At 41.2% G+C, this 19,601-nt stretch overlaps 1 protein-coding gene across 1 annotated transcript; it reads left to right on the forward strand.

The window, feature by feature from the left end:
• The first annotated feature begins 14,697 nt into the window (after nucleotides 1–14,697).
• Nucleotides 14,698–17,699, forward strand: LOC132044107 (uncharacterized). Its single transcript, XM_059434597.1, has 6 exons — nucleotides 14,698–14,812; nucleotides 15,667–15,831; nucleotides 16,017–16,372; nucleotides 17,302–17,364; nucleotides 17,495–17,527; nucleotides 17,637–17,699. Exons 1-6 carry the CDS (start codon nucleotides 14,698–14,700, stop codon nucleotides 17,697–17,699), a joined length of 795 nt encoding a protein of 264 aa, XP_059290580.1.
• Nucleotides 17,700–19,601: the final 1,902 nt, after the last annotated feature.

Here is a 19,601-nt window from a genome sequence, read left to right on the forward strand (position 1 = left end):
ACACCGGAATATTAGACTCTCGGTGGCTATCCTTCCTCCCGAATAGCTAGGCATAAACCGCACCCGGGTAGCGAACCCGCAGTGGCCACTCTTCCTCCCGAATGGCTAGGCATTACCACACTAGGATCCATAGTGACTACCCTTCCTCCCGAGTAGCTAGGCCAAACACAACAACAAAGTTCATAGCATAGAAGCCGAATCACAATTCATCTCAAGGTAGTCACATCATCAATTAGCATTTAAGTTCATCATGTCACTACAAAGATACACCATTTCATTGATAATCTTGAAAACGTTTCCACTTCCTTAAACAAGGTTCAATTGTCATAGTTCATCATAAAACACCATTACCAACCCTTAGCCATTATTGATGATCATCTCTTATAAAGGAAAATGATTAGAATTACGTATACATGTATAAAGTATAATACAATCAAGGTTTAATGTGGGCTTGTCCCCTCACGCACACCAACCACAATCAAAGCATGAAATAGGGTTTTAAAGTATGAAAAGTTCACCTTTTTATTCAATAAAGAACTTTTGAAAAGGAGACATATATCCAAAATAAGGTTTTCAAAAGAGACATACCTTAATTAAGCCTTACGTAATTCAACAATTCACTTTTACAATGAAGAACACCCAAAACCCTAGCTTGAGTTACTTTGAGAAAGATTACCTTGCAACCCTAGGTTTTTCATTCAAGAATCATGTTAAGAATCATGGGTTTAATGCTAGGATTGATTAATAATGTTAAAGATGTTCTTACCTTAATGTTTGAAGACTTGGAGGAAAGATTTTCATCCTTAGGGTTTATGAGAATGTGAATAAGTGATAAAATTAACTGAACCCCGCTTTATATACACACTGCTGGAGGCGGGTGAAATACGCCCTAAAAATATGGACCGTATTCTTTGGCCTTATTTTACATTAACAAAACAGTGGATAACATAAGGAGGCGGGTGAAATACGCCCAAGAAATACGGGCCGTATTCTTTGGCCATATTTTTCATTAACAAATTGAATGAAGATTGTGATCTAGAGACATCTACCAGGCCTCACATTTGGCGTGAGGCTAGCTTCAGACAGATTTGAGGGTGTGCTCCTATCCATGCCAAGCCGCCTGAAAATCTTCTCTCATTGATGTCTACTTTCATTCCAGATTACTTATGTTATTTCAGATAGTTGTTATTTCCTTAGACAATTTATGTTTTAGAGTCCTTGTAGGATGACTTTTGGATCTGTGGAGATGTAATAGTTAGATTTCTGCTCTTTTATTTATTAATGGCATGACTAGACAGTTTTATGAATTAATTCTGGTTATAAATTTATAATTATTTAAAATGGGTTGATAATTGGGGAAGGGGATGGTTCGCCCACTAGGGAATTTATGTGGGTGCCACTCACGGCAACGTGGGTCGTGACAAAGTTGGTATCAAAGCCCTAGGGTCGTTGATCTCGTTGTACAAGGACATGTCTAGTAGAGTCTTGTGGATTGGTACGGAGACATCTGTACTTATCTTCGAGAGGCTATGGGACATTAGGAAAATTCGAATTCTTTCTTTCTTTCTTTCGTGCTACTTGATTCCAATTGGTAGCTGGATGATTCAAATTGGTATCTGACTTTTCTTTCTATTCTCTCACAGATGGTGAGGACTCGTGTCGCAGCAGCTAATGAGGTCTCTGCGCCGGCTGCTGGGGCCGCAGCTCGCGGTAAAGGTCAGGCCGCTGGGGCTACAGTTCGTGGCAGAGGCAGGGGAGAAGCAGCACCAGCTGGGGGAGGGGCTCATGCGGCTGGTCAGGCCTGTGCTGAGTCCCCTGAGCCTCAGGAAATTCTTGATAAGGTAGCAGAATTTGCAGCAGCACCAGCTCAGCCAGATATTATAGCTCCTCTAGTGTTATCAGATGTTATAGTTTGAGTGTTAAACCTACTGAACGGGTTGACAGAGGCAGGTGTATTAACAGCCATTCCAGGTGCTCAGGGTGCCTGAGTGGGTGATCCAGCTCCGGGCAGAGTTCGTGCTCTGGGGTTACAACATCTTTGCAGCTGTGCCTCCTTATTTGGATGAGGCTCCAGGACTGGAGGCATTTTCTAGACCAATGGGAGACCCGGTGATGACGGGGGATGAGCATGATTTGTTTTGGAGGTTCACTAAAATGAAGCCTCCAGAGTTGGCACTGAGGTTGGGAATGCTTATGAGTTTATCATACTGTCATGAGAGGCTCCATAAAATTGGGGGCAGTGGAGAAGTATGGTGTTGAGTTTGTGACCTTGCAGCTCTTGGGTAATGCCAAGTTATGGTGGAGGGCTTTTGTAGAGTGCAGGCTAGCGGGATCTCCTCCGTTGATGTGGACTCAGTTTTATCAGGTGTTCCTAGATAAGTATATTCCTCATACTTTGAGGGACCGCAGGTGTGATGAGTTCAATAATATTGAGCTGCACAATCTGTCTGTGGCTGCTTATAAGGCTCGGTTCCATTAGTTGTCTCGCTATATCCTCCAGCTTGTGCCTACTAAGGAGGAGAGGGTTAGGAGATTTGTGAAAGGGTTGAACATTGCTCTTCAGTTGTCAGCTCTTCAGCTTGCAGCATCAGGTCTTTGCCTCTCAGGAAGTGGTGGATCATGTTAGGACCGTCGAGGGTATTAGGCAAGACAGTTATAATAAGTAAACGGAGAAGAAGGCCCGAAATGGTGGTAGTTTCAGTGGCTTTTTCTCTAAGGGCCAGAGTTCCCATGTCTATTCGGGATGCCCCGTTCAGTCAGCCATGCAGGCTTCAGTTGGAGGCCCATCAGGGGCTAGTCAACACTATTCCAGTCAGCCAGGGAGTTTGTAGGTGAGAGCTCTAGATTATAGTGGTTATTCGGCTTCGCCCGTTTCTGTTCAACGTCCGATGCTAGACCGCGGATGCTTTGAGTGTGGTGATACGGGGCATTTCAAGAGAAATTATCCCAGACTTAGGCAATGTGGCCAGGGTACTCAGTTTCAGGCTCCTAGAGCTCCAACATCAAGTAGAGGGGGAGGACCTTATAGTGGAAACTGTGCTCAGACTGGGCGTGGCGATCACACAGCTGGCAAAGGTGGCCCCCAGCCTAGCAGAGGCGGGTTTCAGTTAGGTAGAGGTGAACATCAGCCCGGCAGGGGCAGAGCTCAGACAGGGCAGGTTGATCGCAATGGTTCATAGGCTACTGGCGGACGGGTTCATTGTTATGCCTTTCCTAGCAGGGTAGAGGCTGAGGGCTCAGATGCAGTTACTACAGGTAACATCTCAGTCTGTCACCGGATGGCTTCTGTATTGTTTGACCCGGGTTCTACATTTTCTTATGTGTTTACTTATTTCTCTATGGGTCTTGATATGGTCTGCGATTTGCTTGATGCCCCCATTCGTGTATCTACTCCAATTCGCGACTCTGTAGTTGTAGATAGAGTTTTTCGATCTTGTACTATCACACTTATGGGGTGTGGCACCTGGGTTGACTTAGTGATTCTAGACATGGTAGATTTTGATATCACCCTGGGTATGAGTTGGCTAGCTCTTGATCATGCAATTCTGGACTGTCATGCCAAGACAGTCACCTTAGCTATGCCTGGGGTGCCAAGACTTGAGTGGAAAGGTAACCTTAGTCCCTCCCCAAAGAAAATTATTTCCTTTGTTCGTGCAAAGAAGCTAGTTGATAAGGGGTGCTTGGCTTATTTGGCACACATGATACCAGTATTGACGGTCCATCTCTTGAGTTAGTTCTTTGTGGTACGTGGGTTTGTAGAGGTGTTTCCCGCAGACTTGCCAGGCATGCCACCATATCGTGATATTGATTTTTGCATTGACTTAGAGCCAGGGACCCGTCCTGTTTCCATTTCACCATATCAGATGGCGCCTGCTGAGTTAAGAGAATTAAAAGAGCAGCTTCAGGATCTTCTTAGTAAGGGTTTTATTCATTCGAGTGTCTCCCTGTGGGGCGTTCCTGTACTTTTCATGAAAAAAAAAGGTAGGACTATGTGGATGTACATTGATTACCGCTAGATAAATAAAGTTACCATCCGAAATAAATACCCCATCCCTCGTATTGATGATTTGTTTGATCAGCTTCAGGGGGCTTCTGTGTTTTCGAAAATCAATTTGAGATCAGGTTATCATCAGTTGAAAATTCGGACAGACTGTTGGCTTGTGTTGAAGCGAGATCATCGTTTCTGGAGCAGATAGGGCCAGACAGTTAGAGGATGCGAATTGAGTAAGATTCGCGATAAAGTCTTATGTGGTGAGGCCAAGGAGGCCATGATTGATGATGAGGACGTCTTGAGAATCAAGGGGCATGTTTGTGTTCCCCGTGTTAATGACTTGATTAAGACAATTTTAGCTGAGGCTCACAATTCTAGATATTCCATTCATCCTGTTGCTACCAAGATGTACCGTAACTTGAGGCAGCACTACTGGTGGTCTAGGATGAAGCGTGATATTATTGAGTTCATTGCATAGTGTTTAAATTGTCAGCAGGTTAAATATGAGCACCAGAGACGTGGGGGTATGCTTCAGAGGATGCCAATTCCAGAGTGAAAGTGGGATCTTGGATAAGTTTGATTCGATTTGGGTCATTATTGATAGATTGACCAAGTCTGCCCATTTCATACCGGTTCAGATCACCCATAATGCTCAGAAGTTGGCCCAGATTTATATCCATGAGATTGTTCGTCTGCATAGGGCTCCTATTTCCATCATATCCGATAGAGGCACGACATTTACATCCCAATTTTGGAAGGCGTTGCAGACTGATTTGGGCACTAGGCTGGACCTTAGTACCGCTTTTCGCCCTCAGACAGATGGTCAGTCTGAGTGGATGATTCAGGTCCTAGAAGATATGCTCCGAGGTTGTGTGATTGACTTTGGTGGCCATTGGGATCAGTTCTTACCATTGGCAGAGTTTGCGTATAACAATAGTTAACACTCGAGAATTGGTATGGCCCTATTTGAGGCTCTTTATGGGAGGAGATGTTGGTCTCCTATCGGGTTGTTTGATGCCTTGAGGTAAGGCCATGGGGTACTGATCTTTTGAGAGAGTCATTAGATAAAGTTAAGGTGATTCAGGAAAAACTCTTGGCGGCTCAGAGTAGACAGAAGGAATATGCAGATCGAAAGGTCTGGGATCTTGAGTTCATGGTTGGAGAACAAGTTTTGTTAAAAGTCTCACCAATGAAGGGTGTGATGAGGTTTGGGGGAAAGGTAAGCTTAGTCCTAGATTCATAGGCCCGTTTGAGATTCTTAGTCATGTGGGAGATATAACCTATGAGTTAGCTTTGCCTCCAGGTTTATCAGGTATTCATCCAGTGTTTCATGTCTCTATGTTGAAGAGATATCATGGTGATGGTTCATTTATCATTCGTTGAAATTCTGTCTTGTGGACGAGAATTTGTCTTATTAGGAAGAGCCTAATACTATTCTAGATAGAGAGGTTCGTAAGTTGAGGTCGAAAGAGATAGCGTCAGTGAAGGTTCAGTGGAAGACCTGTCCTGTTGAGGAAGCTACTTGGGAGACCGAATCTGATATGCGAAATAATTACCCCCAGCGTTTCACTGAGCCAGGTACCTTTTTCCTTTGTTTCCTTTCTTTATTTTTTTCGGGGACGAACGGTTGTTTAATTGGTATCTGATGTAACGACCCGCTCGGTCGTTAAGGGGGCTTTGACCATTTTACCCTTGCTAGTACCTTTCCGAAGATAGAAATAAGCTAATAATAACTCAAAGATGTAGAAGTCTAAAAATTGGAACTTGAATTGTTTGTTGTTGCTGTGTTTTGTTGAAAAACTTGCTTTGTTTTCGTTAGGGGGCGATGTAGTAAAATTAGACCTCCGTTGGGAATTCCGAGGCCACAGGTGAGTCCCTAACAAGTTTTTACATTGACCTGAATATTTGGGTTGTGTCTATAGGGCCTCGGATGAATAATTGGGATGTTGAGTGAAAACTGGTGCGAAAACAACCCGAGCTACTGGTCAATATGGACCGTTGAACTGCTTGTGGTACCGCTGTAGCGAGTCCGCCGCAGTGGGTAGGTGGTTGTAGCTGCGGATGTCGGTGAAGTTAATAAGGTTCGCCATAGCGGGACCGCTGTAGCGAAAAATTGACCGCTGCAGCGGTCGACGGGAGGCAGAATCAGGGTTTTATATTCTTTATTTCGAACCCATTCCACACATAACTCCAAAACAGTTCCCAAGAACACATGCGGCGATTTTCTAAGCTAGGGCTAAAATACTCTTGAAAGCTAAGTCTCAACCCTTTACTTTGTTCATTCCATCATCATCTTAAGTCCCATGATTAGTTTAAGGTTCTCTAATGGTGAACGAAAGGACTAAAACCCTAGAACTTAAGAAACCCTTGAATAATGAATGGGTTAGTGATTTTATTGTTGTTTTTGTTCATCGAAGGTTACAGATTATCACTTCCTAGGGTGGGAATTCAAGTTCTAACGGATGAGAATGATGTATTGAGACTTAATGTTTCATAAAGACGGTAACTTTAGCATAAAAACTGCGTGTAAAAGGGTTGAATTGATTAGAAACCCATGAATTAGAATAGTATGATCATTGGGAGAGAGGTAATGATAAGTTCACCGCAAGTGATAGTTCAACCAATTGGAAAGAGTAGAAATAAGTGGTTTGCTTTTCCCATTTGTTGTATTGTTTGAGTAGATGATTCGAATACTCATGTAGCGCTATATTTCTAGACTTTGACTGTTTCGAGGCATTGCGGAAAGAAAAGGCTCACGTGGAATAGCTTGCATTGTTCCAGTTCTACGTTGAGGTAGGTTACGGTCTACTTGAGGTAGGCTTTGATTAGTTGATTGTATATGTTATGAAATTGATAGGAGAAAGCATGATTAGGTCTCCGGACATAAAATGTGGTTGGAATTTCCTAGGTTTGATATTGATTGATTGATTATGTGATGAACTGTTATGATATGATAAGGACGAAGTTAATGAATACTCTTCTTTTCGACTTGGAGTAATCCCTTATTCATGCTATTGATGAATTGATTCTTGAGTCTTGATATGACTTGTGGCATGGTGACTTATGTTCCTTGATATTGGTTTATTGATTGTTCACATTCCTTATTGATTGTTGGAACGGAAATACATTGAGATGGGAAAGAACATATAAATATGAAAAGGCACATTTGACAGGGGGGTGAGGATGTGGCCTAGTTATGGGCTCGTGATCCGAGGTCAGTTTCAGAGCGAGTGGTACATGGACACCCTGAGTCCCCTGTAGGTCATGAATATTTGGGCAAACAATACCATTTAGCATGTGTGTACGGATATGTGACTGATTTGAGATAATTCGTGAGTCACGGTTGTGTTGGTGATGACATGGGTTGAGTTACTTTTATTGATGTTGTGTGGGCTTATCTTATTTTGGTGTGGACGATTGTTGTTGATAATATCATATGGTTGTGTGCTGTTGTGCCTATCTGTCTACTCTATTGATTTTATGATTTTATGCATGATACTAATCTTAGTCGACCTATGATATCTTCCGGTACATAGTGTTTGTGCTGATACTACCTTCTTTGCATTCTTTGAGCGCAGATTGTGATCCAGAGACATCTACCAGACCTCATATTTAGCATGAGGCCAGCTTCAAACAGATTTGAGGGTGAGCTCCTATCCATGCCAGGCCGCTTGAAAATCTTCTCTCATTGATGTCTACTTTCATTCCAGTTATTACTTATGTTATTTCAGACAATTGTTCTGTCCTTAGACAATTTATTTTTTAGAGTCCTTGTATGACTTTGGGGATTTAATAGTTAGATTTTCGCACTTTTATTTATTGATGGCATGACTAGACAGTTTTATGAATTAATTTTGGTTATCAATTTATAATTGTTTAAAATGATTTGATAATTGGGTAAGGGGATGGTTCGCCCACTAGGGGATTTATGCGGGTGCCACTCACGGCTACTTGGGTCGTGACATGTACAGAACCTATTTTGATTTTGTATAAATTCCCACCTTTTAGGTGGCTTTAACCATTTTTTTTTTAAAAAGGAATCACAAGTAAAGATGAAGAAATGAAAGATAAATAATGTAAAAATAAAAAATAAAAAAAGATTTTAAAATAATACAAATAAAAAAAATTGTAAATAAAATAAATTAAAATAAAAACAAAAAAGAAAAGAAATTGAAAAGTAACCTTGTAATTACACAGTGTAATTACCTCCAATTCTAACCTCCCCCTTAAGAATTGGAGAGTGTAATTACAGCCCTTCAATTACACCCAATTCCATGCTAACCAAGTAATTACTTGGCCAAACAAACATGCCAAAACTGTGTAATTATACCTAATTACACTCAAATCCAATTCCTAGGTGGCTTTCCAAACACACTCATAAAAGTGAACCGTAACAGATGGCGGCTCTGCTGGGGATTTCAAATAGGTTTTAACCATCAGGGTTTCAATGATGTGTGGTTTTATTTGTAATTATTTGCTTAAGTGTTTAAATTTTTATATATAACTATCATGGCATGCATATCATAAACTCTGCCAAACTGGTAAAAAACTTGCATGGTTTCAAAGGCGACTACGCGGGCCCGTGGTCGATCCTTCACTAAATAACCAAATACTTTACAAAGCAAATTCTAGCCATAATGCATGCAACAAATCCCCTGTAACCAGTAGTATCGGGTACACCCATTCGACTAGCACGAAGAATATCATTCTACTTTCTTTGGAACACGTTGAAGACGTAGTTGGTTCGCGATCGTCCAACAGTCAACAACGGTTCATCTCGAGTAGTCCGCTCGAGTCCCAAGTCATTTGAAAAGCCCACTCTAGTTTGCCTAGGATAGAGCGAAGCCAAATCCCTACTCCTTAGCACAAACTTACCTAAAAGGGCTTGAATATTTGAGACGTATTTAAGCCCATTAGGAGACTACCTTTGTGTCAAGACTGTCTATGACCCGAAGACACTGCATCTAACTACGTGTTAATTGGAAACATGATTGTGTTAAACCATTGGCCTTTGGAGGGGAAAATTAACCGTGCTCTGTTTTGTAGATGCCTTACAACCTAAAGTTTGACATGATCCTCGATGCACCCGATATGCTGAAGATATAGTGGGCTGGGTTAGATGCCAAATAACAAAAATCGGTCACCAACTGCTTAGGACATTTACCCTCACCGATGACTATGTCGGGTTGTAGGAGTTGATTGAGGTACACATCGAATATTGAGATTATGATAGGATGGTGTTTAGGTTTGGCGAGGTAGAGATGAGCCCGACTTTGGAGGAGATCCGAGATTGCATAGATGGTAATTAGACTTGTCTAAGGAAGAGGAAGAAACCTGACCACAACATCTTAGTCCCAAAAAAACCCACCCCTCCCAAAATCATGAAGCTACTATCCATAACCAACACTAAATAGATCTTCGGTCTAACCGTAGCCTTTATGGATTTGTACTGTCGCTTTGGAACCAAAATGGGATTCATAGACTATGCCCTAGAATTCCAAACCTATGCAGACTGGGAAGCCACCCGACCCTTAGCCTTTGCTATATGTTTGTTGGGACTCATAATCTTTCCCAAGAACATACACCTTGCCATTGACACTCGTGTCATTTATGTCACCCATGCTATCTTTTATGGCATAACCACAAATGGAGAAACCAAATACTTTGACTTGGTCCTCGTCATTCTTGCCGACGTGTACCGAGTCCTGGGACAATCTTTGAAACCATCATAGGTACTTCCAAGGATGCAATTTGTTGCTACAATGGTGGATTATCAAACACTTGAACAAATCAGAGGGTCCCAGTACATAAGCAACCAAAATACGAAGGATGACCTTAAATCCCATTGTCCAAATTTTGGATACCAAACCAAAGAAGGGTGGGGCTGGGCATTCATTCACAAGACTTAGAGAGAAAATCATACAATGGATGTTCCCAGACTTCATATTCGAGCGAGTTGTGGTTAGAGGTAGAAAGTGCCCATTCTTACCGCTCATGGGAATCCGAGGGATTCGTCCTTATGCACCCACTAGAGTCTTGAGACAGTATGGGAGGAGACAAGTGATACTCCAAGTAGGGAACATGGGTAGATTTGTGATCGATTATGAGAAGGACAAAATTTGAGATATTGGAAAGGTCATTCGAGAGTGGAACAGTCAATTGACTTGGGGCCCTGAGACCATGGCTCAAGATAGGTTCCATCCTGGGTGTGATGAGGATTATGAGGATTGGCTGAGGGCACATTTGAAAGGCACCCTCACCCCCGGACCCAATCTCTATCAATTTATCTGAGACAAGGCCTTCAAAGCCGAGATCAAGACACGTTTGATCCAAAGGCGAGCTGATGATAGGGATGCAAAATATTTGGAGAAGATAGATCATGAAAAAGCCATCATAGCTAGCTTGACCCAAGAGTTGGAGATCACACATGAGTGCTTGGAGGACCTAGACGCTCGAATGAAGGGAGCAATGGATGAGACCGCTCCACTGACATTTACATAGAAGGGTTTCTTGATAGATTCGTTGCTGACATCGACGCATCTTCGGATTCAGACCTACCTTCAAAGGGCCAAGAAGGCTTGGACTGATAGAGGATCATCATCCGCCACTGGAGACCACTTTTGCTGATTTATTTACTTGCTTATTTATACCCCTATGTCGGCTTGATCATATTTTGTAATTGTTTTTGGGAGATATTATTATTATTAATGAAATTATGATTATTTGGGCAATGGTTTGAGTTAACAATTGGCACAATCATGTTTTAAAAAGATTAAAGGCCTTGTGTAACGACCCATTTGGTCGTTATAGTACTTTTGACGCATCTACCCCCATTGACCTTTCCTCTAGCCCTATTAGTATGATTTTGACCTATAAGAATGGGTGGTACGATTCCCGAGGAGGTGATTCGGCGAGATTTATGATGTCTTTTGCTAAATTGAGCCTTGAAGTGAATAACGTTTGACCAATAGTTGACTTTTAGGTAAACAAATCTTTTTCAAAAATCTGTCGATTCCGAGAGATCTGGATGGTCGATTGTGACCTGGTAGGATCTTTGGGTTTGGTTCCCAAGGTACTTGGGAGCATTTTGAGTTATTAGTTGGAAAGTTAGTATTTGTCTATGAGGTGTTGATCCGGTCAAACAGACCTCCGTTGGAATTTCGAGACCGTGAGTGAGCCAGTAAATTATTTTTATGTGTGAATGCATGTCTGATTTATGTTTGTGAGGTCTCGATTGATTGTCGGATTTCGGGATTGGGTTTGTGAAAAATCAGAGTTTTCTGGTGCCCCTACGTCCGCCTTAGCAGACCAGCCACAGCGAGGGCCAGGTCCGCTATAGCATGGCTGAGGATATAGAGAGGGGTCGCCACAGCAGACGGTAATCCGCTGTGGCGATGCATAACGGTGAGAGGGGTACCACCGTGGTGGGCCCGCTGCAGCGAATAACGGGACCAGTTTCTTATTTAATGGTTAGTTGAAACCCTTAATTTCCTATCACTTCATTACTTGGCTCTAAGCATCCATTGAGGCGATTTGGAGAGTTCTTGGCTGATTTCTCTGGTGGTAAGTTCCCTAACCTTAAATCCATTCCTTTATCTTTCCCTAAGCTTGAATCCATTCCTTTATCTTTCCCTAAGCTTGAATCCATGCTAGAATCTCTATAGAACTTAAGAGGAAAGATGGGTTTTGATGTCTATTTCATTATTTGAGTTAAAGTCTTCCTAAATGAGAATTGTTGGTAGATTTGACTAATCTAAGTATGGAATTTGATGATTTAGTAACTAATAGGCTTGAATCTTCCATTATTGTTGATGAAATTGAATGTTTGAAAGTTAGGGTTTATACCCAAATTGGGGGTTTTGACTTGAATGATGTATTTGACCTATTCTTGAGTTAATCTAGCAATTGAATAGTAGGATTAAACTAATAGTTCGTTGGGTGACCGATTTCACTTTTGAAATACTCGTTTTACCCTTATAGGCCCGTTTCCCCTTTTTTCTATAGTGAATTTTGATTCAAAGGATAGCCTAGCAATATGGGTATTTTTCTTCCTATTTTCTAACTTAGAATTCGATTATGGTTAGACTTTGAGTATTTGGAGGCGCTCCGTAAAGCCAAGGCAAATGTGTGATTGTTCGTGGCTCCCGCTCGGCTACCAGGTAGGTTACAGCTTACCTTATGCTTAGACTTCAGTTAGCGAAGCATATTTAGAGTTAGTGATTGTTGGAGAAAGCATGTTACGCCTTCGGGTATGAAGTTGGGATGGATTACTTAGGCTGGTATTGTTGTGATTGTGGCTTGTTGCCATGTTTGTGATACTAGATTTGATATTGATAGATCCTCGTGATATGTGTCCATGTGTGGCACAATTAATATTGATAGATTCTCGTGATATGTGTCCATGTGTAGCACCATTGATATTGATAGATTCTCATGATATGTGTCCATGTGTGGCACAATTGATAATAATAGATTCTCTTGATATGTATCCATGTGTGGCACCATTGATATTGATAGATTCTCGTGATATGTGTCCATGTGTGGCACCATTGATATTGATAGATTCTCATTGGCATTGATAGCACTCATGCATTTATACTCATACATTTGGATTGGGTTGTGCGCCGCAACATATATTAAACCTATTTTGGACCGGGTTGCACGTTTCGCAACATATACATATATACACACACACACACACACATTGGATCGGGCTATGCGCCGCAACAGGTACATGGACTTTACGGGTCCCCCATGGGTCATGACTATCGAGGCATAGAGTTATTGCATATGCTTGACTATCGAGGCATGGAGTTATTGCATATGCATGACTAGCATGTGTGTATCATTGCATTGCATATGCATTCATCATTATTATCTCATTTGCATCTATTGATCGGATTCGGGGATTATACTTGTGGTTGTGATCACTTTGAGTAATTGTGGGAAACTTGGTAGACTTGTGTTTAGGTGCTTCACCATAGGCTATGATTCTGTTGTTGATCTTTCTGTACTTGTGATACTATTCTTGGACTGTGTTGATGGATACTTGACTGTGAGCATGATTATCTTTCAGTCTCTTTCTTTATATATGTTAGCTAACTGTTGTCGGCCTATGATACCTACCAGTACATAGTGTTTGTACTGATACTACCTTGCTTCAGTCTTTTATGAGTGCAGATTACATGATAGGGTCAACTTCCTCTCCTCGTGGCTGATTTCCCGAGGCTTTGCTGACGAGCATCTAGGGTGAGCACATAGATGGATCCACAGCCCGGATGCCTTTTCTTAATTACTTGTCTTATTTGATATTCTGAGACAGTATTCCACTTTTCAGACTATATGTTCATATTCGGACTTGTAGTATTTGTAGTAGTGGCTCTTGTATGGCCCTAGACCAGATTCCTTGGGATTATTGTATTATTTCCGTACTTGTTTACTTATCTTTTCTAGACTTATTATATCTCCGATTATTGGGTTTACTTTATTGTTGATTTGAATTATGGTTTGGGAAAACGTTCGCCTACCAAGGTGGAAAATGGGTGCTCGCACGTTGCCCGATTTGGGACGTGACACCTTGGTACAAAAAGGTCTTAGGAGCACACATAGTGTAATTTATTGCAATTATATAATTATGTGATTACATGCTTACGTGCTTTCATGCATTCCTGTTGAATATTGGTTTATTCAACATTCCCATCACTACCCAAAGAAATACACAGAAAAATACCCAAATTACCAAAGAGCATCACCTCCTAAATACATCCCATTTACCTAACCCATTTTGCCTCTCTTAAAAGGTTGACTTGCTACCACGGTCGCTCAAGATAGCCAAAGTGCCACTACACCCGTCGTCAACTTGATTAGTGAAGAAGAAAGCGAGGACTCGCTTCGCGAGAGGGTCAATAGGCTAGAAAGGAAGATCAATCTGGTCGAGGCAAAAATCAAGGAGGCTGACCGAATCTTGGATGTAGTAGGAAATCCCCCAAAGGGAACCATAGAAATTGAACACTACAATAAGAACCTCTCGGACGAGGTCAAGCGAATGGTAAGAAGCTACATACCTCTTTTGGAGATGATGGAAATGCCCAAGCAAGAGACTAAGGCACCCGAGGGAGAATCTAAACCTTATGAGGAAGAACTAAGTAGGCCACCTAAAAAGGCTACAACCGCTGCCTCTGCCACTGTCGCTGAGAACTATGAGATGCCTCAAGGGCTGACTCGCACACCGTCAACAAAATGGTGGGCAATTTCCCTCAAAGCACATGCTTCTCTTTTTTGAATCACACCAAATCCTGTACAATGCTTGGAAATCTATGAGGCGATGAGGGCCACATATCCCAGTGGTGAGAGACTCCCACCATGTGCTCCGATTTGTGCACACAAGAGATGCCTATTCCATAAGAATTAATCTGGTCACACCGCCAACAAATGTGTGGCCCTTAGAAGAAAGATTGTGAGGCTAATTGATGATGGGATGATTCGAAACCTGTGCGGACTTCACTCATTGTTGGTGCATGACCTAATCATCCCCAGTGAAGGAATCACACCGGACACACATATTTGGTGCTATGACTTCACCATCTTTGAAGACTCGTATGCAAGGATCTTCCAAAAGTTGGCAAGTACTGGAAAGATCCACCCTATTGGGCCTTCAAAGCCATCACCCAATAGGCCAAATATAAAGGGAATCTGTTTGTTCCATTATGGAGCACCAGGGCATGGCATCGAGGAATGTGAAACCTTCAAATTCAAACAGGAGCATCTGGTTCACAATGGAGAGATTTGAGTTGTACTCCCTCCGTGTTGCTAAGAAGCTAGGTCACTGGCCGAATACATGGTTGTGAGGACAACCCGTCATGACTTCTAGGAGAAGTCATCTTTTGGGTATATTTAGGCATCCCCCATTTTTGCATCAAATGTTATCCCTTCCTATTTATATGTAAAGAAACTACGTCTGACCTAATGATCTAAGGGGGATATATAGGAAGCCCTTATCGGGACTGGTCTGGGAAGTCTTTTAGGTAGAAGCGGATTAAGGATTATATGTTTTGTAAATCGAACTACGAAAGGGTCTGATTTCCCACGGCAACATACGTAGGCAGTCTACATAAGACTCGGTCCCTATATTATTAAAATATATATCCCTTATCCCCGTGTAAAGGGCATTAAAGAAGTTGCTCCAGAATAGTCGAATCAACCACCGACGACAACAAAAGCAAGTCAACCATAGACTCCCCAACCAAAATCCAATAAAACCAAAATCCAAAAAAATCCAAAAACCTTCAGAATGGAGGACCAATAGAATGTTCGGATTGAACGCATGAATTTCTATACTTTATGTGCTTACTTGCAAAATTGTGTGTGATTATCTTGTATTGATTATTATCACCTAACGTACGAACGTCATTTGGCTTTGAGTTTTTTCTTTTTTTAAAGAAGGGGTTGATTCGTGTCATGTCACGCTAGTATACTTCACCAGATCCGAGGCCACGACAGCATCCTTTTTTGAACAAACCAAAGGAAACGAAAAACTGATAGGTACTTTGAAAGACGAGTACAACAAGAATGAACCCAATGTGAGGGATTCGGTATCCCCAGACCCGAAAGAGGCATTGCACCACGAGGATGTGATTACCATTCTGTTTGAAAAGGTTGCTGATCTTCAAAAAAAGATGAAAAATCTAAATTGGCCAATGCCGCTAAAGAAACATCTGCTGAAGCAAGGAGGCCTCCTCTGCCGTTTGCATCTTTGAGTTTTCTAGTGCCTGACCATTTTCCCGCTTACCCTACTAGAACCGCACCATCCACCCAGAATCCACTCACTGCTGAACATATTGGTACCTCTTACCACGCTCCACCACCCGCCAACACAATCCAAATCCCCGGAACTACCCACTCCGTACCCTCATACCAAGCACCATTACCTACTCACACTAATCCCATCATCCGCCAAAGCACTGTTACCCTACCAAGCTAGCTCATGAGCTTCATCAGTTAGCCAGCCTAGGAGTTTGATTATTAGAATCAGGTGATACAAAAGTTACAGTTCAGGATACAGCGACATCATCCTTAGTAGCTGAGGTTAAGGAACACCAGTATGAGGACCCTTCTTTGGTTCAGTATAGGGAGACAGCCCCACAGAAAAAGAAGTCACCCTTTGAGATTTCTAGAGACGGAGTTCTCAGTTATCGAGAAAGATTGTGCATTTCGAATGTTGCAGGATTACGTCAGCAGATTATGGCAGAAGCTCATTATTCCCACTACTCTATTCATTTAGGGTCGATGAAGACGTACCATGATATCAGAGAGATTTACTTGTGGAATGGTATGAAGAAAGATATAGCAGAGTTTGTGGCCCAATGCCCTAATTGTCAGCAGGTAAAGGTTGAGCATCAGAAGCCTGGTGGATTATTAGGGATATAGAGATTCCAACTCTGAAATAGGAGGCAATTAATATGGATTTCATTACAGGCTTACCTCATTCCCAGTGCAAGATTGATTCGATATGGGTGATTGTTGATAGACTTACAAAGTCAGCACATTTTCTACCTATCAGGACTACTTATTCCACTGAGGATTATGTGAAGTTATATATTAAGGAGATAGTGCGACTTGATGGTGTTCCAATATCTATTATTTCAGACAGAGGTGCATAGTTTACAGCTAACTTCTAGAGATCCTTCCAGAAAGGATTGGGGACATAGGTGAACCTTCGTACAACATTCCATCCCCAGATAGACGGGCAGGCTGAGCGTACTATTCAGATGCATGAGGATATGCTACGAGCATGTGTGATCAACTTCAGAGGTAGCTAGGATTATCATTTGCCACTTATTAAGTTAAGGTATAATAATAGCTACCATTCCAGTATCCAGATGGCCCCGTATGAAGCCCTATATGGGTGGAAGTGCAGATCTCCTATTGGATGGTTTAAGGTCGGAGAATTAAGGTTGATTGACCCTGATTTGGTCCAACAGGTGATGGAAAAGGTTAAGCTCATTTAGGAGAGGTTATTAGTAGCTCAGAGTTGCCAAAAGTCTTATGCAGATAATAGACGATGAGATTTAGAGTTATAGGTAGATGACTAGGTGTTCTTGAAGGTATCACCAATGAAGGGCATCATGAGGTTCGATAAAACGGGGAAGCTTAGGTCTCGATATATTGGCCCTTACAGGATTATACGTAGAGTAGGCCGAGTAGCCTATGAATTAGACCTACCTTCAGACTTGGAGTCTGTACATCCAGTCTTCCATGTATCTATGCTCCGTAAGTGCATCAGAGATCCTTCCAGGGATGTACCTGTATAGGATGTCCAAGTTATAAAGCAGTTATCCTACGAGGAAGTCCCTGTTTCTATTCTAGATCGCCAGGTTCGTAGGTTGCGAACCAAAGACGTAGCTTTCATAAAAGTACTCTAGAGGAATAAGAATGCAGATGAGATGACTTGGGACGATAAAGAAGATATGAAGTCTAAATATCCTCATTTGTTTTTTATCCCAGAGAAGGTTCAGGCTGCGATACCATCATCTTCAGGTATGCATTATATTGTCAATTATTTTTATTGGTCGTGTGAGACCATTGTTGTTATTGATTATATTTGCCCTGTGTGGCATTGCACTATATTGTTGGGTACGTGTGGCAGGTTGGTAGTAATGCGATTACAGAGAAGAATCGGCTGAAATTTTTTAAACTTCTGAAGGTTTAACATTAGAGGATTAATGTTTCTAAGAGGGAAAGGATGTTACACCTCGTACTTTTGTACGTTAAGTCTCTTCGTGAGTTGGTTGTCATAGATTTGGAGAGCGAAATTATCTTCCTAGTTTTATAAGATTAGACGTGTTCATCTTGAGTATACGAGGGTTTAAGTTCATGTTTAGTATGTGTGGAAAGGATTAGAGGTTAAACTGTTGGAAGGATTAGAGATTAAACGAATCGACGAGAATGTGTTTCAACAAAAGTTGGGATTTACGGACCGTATATGAAATACGGACTTTATATTTAGTTTACCCCCACCATATTTTGATAACAGTGGGGGTAAGCCACTGTTGGTATTTTATAGTCCAATTATACAGACCGTATAATTTTTACTGTCCGTAAATGTGGACTGTGGATATAAGTCGGTGGTAGCTCTTTTTTTTTTTTATATATATATATTTCGTACCCTCCTCATTTTATATCATTTTCTTCATTTCCCTAGACCTCTAACACTTCGAGAAACCCTCTCCAACATATGTAATGAACCCCCAAGTGAAGTTAAGGAATTAAAGTGAGAATCAAGTGCCAAAGGTTCCCAAAGTGTTGTTTAAACTTGTTTCTCCTTCTTGTAGTAGCTTTGGAGGATACTTCAAGGTGAAGTAATCTTGGAGCTGCCATGTTCTTGAGTCCTTGAGGTAAGAATTCATCTTATTTCCATGTTTATGAGTTTATGTGATGGTTATACTAGGTTTGGAGGGAAAGAATTTGGAAGGAAGGTTCAAATATGAACTTGAGTTTATGTTGAGTTGTAATATGTTTTGAGCCATCTTGTGATTGTGTTTTAAGCTAAATTCTTGTTGTATGGATAGTAGTTGATGTTGAGATTGTGTTGAGGTTGTTATATTTGGTGTATTTGGAAGAAGGAGGTGTATAGGTGTCGTATGCGAAGCGTATGTCAGGCTATTTTATTATATGTCTCTAAATGTTGTCGATGTGAGTTTAAAGGAGGATTATTACAGGTTGTTGTGTTGATTGTTGGCAGTTGGATGAGTTTTGATGATTAGGAAATAGGGGAAATGCTGCCCGTTTCGTTTTCGAATCGATTTATCGTTTGACATACATGATATGCTAGTATCATCAAAGTTTGTAAGTGCCTTCCTTTGTTATAGGATTGGAGTACTAGTTCGATAGATTTGTCATGGGATTGTGTTGATGACTTGAGGTATGTTAAGGCTAACTCTCCTTCTTTTGGCATGATCCATATGAACAAAACGTAAACGTAACACTACTCCATGATGATTCTATTCTTAGTAGCTAGAGATGTTCTATGTTGATTCATGTCCTAGTAATATTGTTCTTAGCAACCTCCTCTTCAGATTTAGTGTGCTTCATAGAGTCACTTGTTGATGAAAATGCTATCTTATAATGATGTTCGTAACGACCTTACGTCACTCCGATAGATTCTGGATGTGCTCTTATCATACTCATACATCATATACATATATATATATATATATATATATATATATATATATATATATATATATAATTTGTATGTATGTATATGCCATGAACACTCAGGCGTTATATACGCGTATACTTATATGATATCCATATGGGTTATGGGAAAGGTTACGGCATTATATATGCACTACCACCTGATCAGCTGGTCATATGATGATGATTATGCACACAGAGGCCAATGTGATACGATAGAAGGCCCACAGAGGCTTGACAGGCGTTATATACGCATATATTTATATATATATATATATATATATATATATATATATATATATATATATATATAAAGGACGATGTTGGCGCGTGGTTATCGGGGTGTGGTTAAGAAGACTGTTATTAAGAACAAAGTTTAAGAGAAAGAGATGAACAGTGTAACAAGATTCATGAC

This window comes from Lycium ferocissimum, unplaced genomic scaffold (genome assembly GCF_029784015.1).
Source record: "Lycium ferocissimum isolate CSIRO_LF1 unplaced genomic scaffold, AGI_CSIRO_Lferr_CH_V1 ctg3591, whole genome shotgun sequence".
In the NCBI taxonomy this organism is placed as follows: Eukaryota; Viridiplantae; Streptophyta; class Magnoliopsida; order Solanales; family Solanaceae; genus Lycium; species Lycium ferocissimum.

Bases quoted from the DNA above. Each gene is read 5' to 3' on its own strand.
- LOC132044107 (XM_059434597.1), top strand. From the start codon at position 14,698: ATGGAGCACCAGGGCATGGCATCGAGGAATGTGAAACCTTCAAATTCA. The intron at 15,832-16,016 runs GTACCTCTTACC...TTTGATTATTAG, and splicing joins ACTCACTGCTGAACATATTG to AATCAGGTGATACAAAAGTT. The intron at 17,365-17,494 runs GTTCGTAGGTTG...TTTTTATCCCAG, and splicing joins TTTCTATTCTAGATCGCCAG to AGAAGGTTCAGGCTGCGATA.